Raw genomic sequence first — 6,036 nt, 5'->3', positions numbered from 1 at the left:
AAATAATTATTGTATTCTTAAATGAATTTAAGTTTTATATATATTTGTCAGAATTTTTATAAGTTTACTTATAAATAATTTTTGAGTAATGTAATAGAATTGAAATTGATATTATCTATAAATATATTTTGGATAATCTAAAAGGATAATGTGTAATGTAAAGTCTCCTTACTTCCTACAATGCAAAAGTATGTAAAAACAATGTAAAGAAAAACATACAGAATATATTAATTGAATCCAAGAATAAAATTGGTACTTCCTAGTGAAAGTGCTGAGAAGAAAGCGGAAGAACAAAAGAAGGGGAAATGTGTGTGTCGATGGAATATGTCGGCCGAATTTGTACTTATCTTTAATGGAAGATCAACGTGGCGGCCGTTCCTAGACGACACACTAGCAGCCAATTCAAGAAAAAACAAAACATTAACCGCCTCCCTCCCCTGATGCGTACTCCATATGCTCTCTTCCTCAATCATCCACAAACACACACAACTTTCCCATCGCAAGATTTAAATTTAATTTTTAAAAATATTAATATTATATTTTTAAAATTATAAATTTAAATTTAATATTAATTTTTATATATAAATTTATATTACGCAAGCTTAGTTAAAATCGTAGCCAAAGATTCAACAACATCCGCCCCTCTGCCTAGGGGTATTTTCTTTTCCTCTCTCTATATAAAAAAATTTGTATTTCTATATTCCCACCTCCATATAAATACGACAGCTGTTCTCATAGCAAACGTTCTTTGTTAGTAACTTGATATTTCTCTTAGATTCTCCTTCCCCATCTCCTCCCTTTTTCTTCTTTTGTGTAGGGTAGATTTTCATCAATACTTATAGAGGTCCCTTTTTTGGGAAAGAGAAAACCAAAAGGAGGATTCTATTTTGTTGTAATTTTTATGGTTTCGATGATGGAAGGAGAAAAGAGAAAGCAAAGGCAGCACCAACAAGATAAGCCATATAGAGGTATAAGGATGAGGAAGTGGGGTAAATGGGTTGCTGAAATTAGAGAACCAAATAAAAGGTCTCGAATTTGGCTTGGTTCTTACTCTTCCCCTGTTGCTGCTGCTCGTGCTTATGACACCGCCGTATTTTATCTCAGAGGTCCTACGGCTAGGCTTAACTTCCCTGAATGTATAGTTAATGATGATCGTGAACTTCACGATTTATCTGCTGCTTCTATTCGCAAAAAAGCTACTGAAGTTGGAGCTAGAGTTGATGCTTTGCAAACTGCCGCCCTTCATAATAATTCCTGTGCTTCGGCTGAATCCAACAGTAATTCAAATATTAACCCGAGAAGGGTTACTATTAAGCCGGATTTGAATGAATATCCTAGCCCTGAAAGTTGCGACGAGGATAATTAACTGAATCTACAGATTTTAATTAGTTCGGGCTCAAGATTACTGGCAAAAAAAGTTCTCAATTGGACCGGACCAGTACTGCCTCTTCAAGCCACAAGCGGCAGATTATAGAGAAAAAAAGGAGCGATTATTATTATTATGGCGATAGATATATTGAGGATACATGTTGTTATGAATATAATCCGAAGGGGTTGTATGTTAATATTCAGTTTCGTAGTTGTTAATTAAAAAATCTCAAATTACGGACGATAGTATTGATTGTTAGTTCGTTTCTTCTTTGAAATTCTGTTCTTTAATTTCAATTTTTTCGCAGTTTCCCATTTTCTTACTGTTCCATTGGGCGATGGTCCTATGTGGTTTAAGTGAGTTTGAGATAGACCAAGACCAATAAATGAACCTTAGTGTGGAAAATAACCTTAGTGTGGAAAATAGCTATTAGTTTTTTCTCGAGTCGAATGTCTATCAAAAATAGTTATCAAAAATAATAGTTATCAAAAATAATCTTTTTATCTTTCACAAGAACAGTCTTTTTATCTTTGCGAGATAGATCTGCACGTATCTTATCTTTTTCAGCATTCAAAAATAATTTTTTTATTTTCGTAAAGTAGGGCAAGATTTGCCTATATTTTATCTTTTTTAAATCTTATTTGTGAGATTTTATGGGATTATATTGTTAAGGTTGTTGTTGCGTGAAAATTAGGGAAGTATTGAAGATGGGAAATCGCGGGATCATAAAAATAAAAACAAAAACAAGCTATGGGCCTACAAAAAAAAATCAGTTGCGAAACAAATTTCTCGAAATATAGAAGTAGATAAGAAGATAAGAGAAGAAAAAAAGAGATGAGGTTCAGTATAAACCGGTAAAATAAGTGACGTTGATCTGGGGTAGAGTGTGGACACTACCACCGCCACAGGATCGGATGGAGCGCCCCACGCGAGGCATATTGTATTAACGAAGAAATATCAAAAACTTAAAAGGAGAAAGAAAGTAGTGGTCCAAAGTCACTGTCAAGGGTGGGCATTATAATGATGGATTGAAGCTGAGAAGGAAAGGTTTGTTTCCTGTTTGGTTGGGTAGTACGTGATGCCATAGCTGGGCGGTGCTCATCTTTTTCATTTTTCTTAGCACTAATATTTATTTTGGAGTTATAGCTGCCTTTGTGTTAGCGGGCTGAAGATAGACCCTAAATACAAAATTATTTTTGTGTGACATATAAATTATGAGTTTAAGTTATAAAAATAATTATTTATATGTGTATTAAATTAATTATTTATACCACACATCTTGGATGAGCCTTGTCCGTGAATCTTACAAAAAAGTGAATATCTTATGCATTCAATAATTTTATCTATTTGAGATTAGCTTAAATAAAACCACAAAGATAAAGATTCATCTAGTCGATTTCTAACTTGTTTGTAATCGGAGGCAGATAACTGATTTTAATTAGTTTGGATTGAGGGGTTGTGATTGTTATTAAATGAGTTTTATGTACTCCTAAATGCGATGTTTGCTCCCAATTTCTCTGTTGATTGGTGGAGCCAACCGATGTTTCTGATTGGATTTCACAACTCAGTACAATCACGGCGTATCTACATATAACAGAGTTGATGATTAATATATTCATTTTTCCTGTACTTTGAAAGTGTGGATGGGTTTCAGTTGTTTTCACATGAAGACTTGGAATTCTTATTTGCTTTGTCAGATGAAAGTACAGGATTCTGAAGCATATCTGGATTCCTTATTGCTTTTCCTATAAAAGTACAGGATTCTGAAGCAATAATATTAATTTAAACTAAATAAATTACTGTACAATTTGTTTCCTTTATTAAATTAGGAACATGGAGATAAGTACGAGGGTCATGAAATTGGATCAACAGCCCCCTTAAGTTTAAGAATAGATTTGAATCTAAAGAGTTATGAGCTAAGTGGAATAATTTAGCTTATCATATAAGTTTGGTTGAACACTACTTTTTTCGCATTTGTTTAATTGTGCATCCATATTTTAGAAATTTTGAATCCGCCTATTATTATAATGGATTTAGGGTTTGATTAATTAGGTTAATCCAGATCCATACTTAATGTTTCATTTTGGGGTAAACGGCTTCTTAAAAAAAAATTTATTATCAAGACTTGAACTCGAGACTTTTGGTTAAAAATAAAAAGATATATACCAATGTCATAACCTTCCATGGTAAAATGTAAACACAAGGTTGTCGTGTATCAAGTTGGTGAAAACATGATATATCTATAAACAAATTTCTGATTTTTCACCAAATATGAGTTTTTTAACAATATCTTTGTGCAAGTTAATAATAAAGTGGTGTTGGTATCTATGCTTGATGTTTGGTTGGAGGTTCAGTTGGTAATGTATATAATTGCTTTTAGTTACCAATACTAAATCTAAATACAGCAGAGATATCTTTGAGGATCTTTCCACTTGTCCAATGCTTTGGTCGGCTATTCACATTTCTCTTTTTTGAGTTTTGTTGTATGGAATGATGCAATGTGGTTGGCACGAGAAAGATTCAACCAACATTAATTAGAGCAAAACGATGAATTTTGTCCAGAATTTTATTTTTATGGATTTTATATTTCAGAACAATAGTTTACTAAATTTTAAAATAATTTATTATACATATTAAATATTTTTAACGTGAATATAAAATTTAAGTTAAAGTTATTGGGTTTTGTATGATAGCACCGCCAGTATAATATATTTCTGCTGGTAAAGATTAAACTAATGCTATGGTCGGCTAAGCTCTACTAATTTTCAGCTTAATCATAACTATTTGGACCACTATTACATTTAGAGTTTGGTCAAATCAGCCTATCTTAAACAAAGTATTATGGAGTATAAAATAGCATCTATCCTTTGATAATTGGTCCGCTTTTCTTTTCAATAAAATATGGGGGACAGAAGCTATTATATTTTAATTTCTCCAATTAATTATTCTTTTAGGAAGAGGTGGAGTGGAAAAAGTAAAGAAACCATTTAGGCGCAGAGTCCAAGTGATATGTATCAAAAATAAAGTTTTAAGTGATAATGTGTAAGAAAAATTACACACCAAGTTGCTTATTGTCGAGACCCAAGCTCATGGTATATATAGTCTGTTTTGAGCTTACACTCGCACAAATTTGTCTTTTGGACTATGTCACCTCGAGTCCCAAAAATACATATATCATATGAACTTGTATTATGCCTTATAACTTTTCGTTTTCTTCTTCTATTCCGATGTGGGATTCGCCTGTTAGAAATCTGTATTCCAAAATATATTCAAAACCAATAGCAATGAAAAAAATTAGAAATGTAGAAGAACAGAAAATGAATCCGAACCCACTGAATTCACAATGTTTCCTTAAGGAACTTAATCCCCTCATAGTACCCGAGGTTTAGGATTATTTCCTTCCAGGATAGAACTGATAACCTCACTGGTATAGCGGTACTTCAAACCCCAGTAATCAACGAACTCAAAGAGCAGTAATAAATCACACTTACTGCTTTCTTTTCTGTTAAAACAGTGCAGAAAGAAGAAGGAGAAATCAGAATTTTCGTAAGAAAAATCTGAGGGAGAGTTCATATATTTATACCCAAAAAACGTTGGGTTATATTAAAGAGTTACAACTCTTCAGGTAAGGTTGTAACTCAAAATGACTATTTTATAAAACGGTCATTTATGCAAACTACCAAATTCAAATTATAACGGAAAAATTAAAACGGAGGAAAATTGAATTACCGTTACAGTAACGGTCTAATTTGGATTAATTAATATTGCGTTAATATTAACAAATATTTTAATAAAAATAAATCTTTCTTCGAATTAGTACGAGTAGGCTCCGATCTTTTAGGTGCGATACACAAGTTGAGGTCACAAATATATGTCTAAGTAAGTGTAGGCTAAGGTTGCGGATATGCGCCTAAATCAAGGCTACTAAAAGTTCAACAATTAAAAGTGGATTATAGGTAAAAGGAGAAGTTAATAATATAACTTTATTTATAATTAATTTAAGCCAAATAATAAAAATATACAAATATTTGTCTTGGATAAGAAGGAGATAAATAAATGAAATACTTTAAATACGCTATTAGCCCATGTGTTCATACCCAAATCTTGGATTGATATACTTAAATAATAAAAGGATCATGTGCGCATTCCTGCATCTCAATACCTTTAAATTTAAAATAATTATGTTTTAACCGTGTGTACATTCCGTACCTTGGTTTAACATCTAATTTCAAAGGAGTACCTTGTGTGCGTACCGCATCTAGGTCAAAACAATTAATAAAATACAATAATTAATTAAGCGATAATAGACGTCATAACCAGTAATATACAAGCATAGCCTAGTTTGATTTAAGCCTTACGTTAGTCAATAAAAGGGACTGTGCTAGAACCACGGGACTCGAGGGATGCCTTACACCTTCCCCTCGGTCAACAGAATTCATTACTCAATCTTCTGTTTTCGTAGACCATAAATAAAGAGTCAAAGCTTCCGTTTGATAAGCGATTCAAATAAAAGGTGACTTGGAACAGCAAAACTCAATTCCAAGTGGCGACTCCAAATAATAAATAATCCATTTTCAAAACATCACTTTAATTGAAAAAAACTCTTTTAACTCAGCCTCATAATAGGGTTGCGGGGAAAAAGAGGTGTGACAGCTTTGGCGACTCTG

At 32.6% G+C, this 6,036-nt stretch overlaps 1 protein-coding gene across 1 annotated transcript; it reads left to right on the top strand.

Annotated features, from left to right (window-relative positions):
* Nucleotides 1-628: 628 nt before the first annotated feature.
* Nucleotides 629-1,627, top strand: LOC107779745 (ethylene-responsive transcription factor ERF010). The gene has a single exon (XM_016600225.2). The coding sequence runs from the start codon at nucleotides 902-904 to the stop codon at nucleotides 1,364-1,366; it is 465 nt and encodes a 154-aa protein (XP_016455711.1). The 5' UTR covers nucleotides 629-901; the 3' UTR covers nucleotides 1,367-1,627.
* Nucleotides 1,628-6,036: the final 4,409 nt, after the last annotated feature.

This window comes from Nicotiana tabacum, chromosome 12 (genome assembly GCF_000715075.1).
Source record: "Nicotiana tabacum cultivar K326 chromosome 12, ASM71507v2, whole genome shotgun sequence".
NCBI classification, from domain to species: domain Eukaryota; kingdom Viridiplantae; phylum Streptophyta; class Magnoliopsida; order Solanales; family Solanaceae; genus Nicotiana; species Nicotiana tabacum.
This window is presented reverse-complemented; position numbering and strand designations above follow the sequence as displayed.

Excerpts from the sequence above, each read along its gene's own strand:
- LOC107779745 (XM_016600225.2), top strand. The coding sequence starts at position 902 with ATGGTTTCGATGATGGAAGGAGAAAAGAGAAAGCAAAGGCAGCACCAA.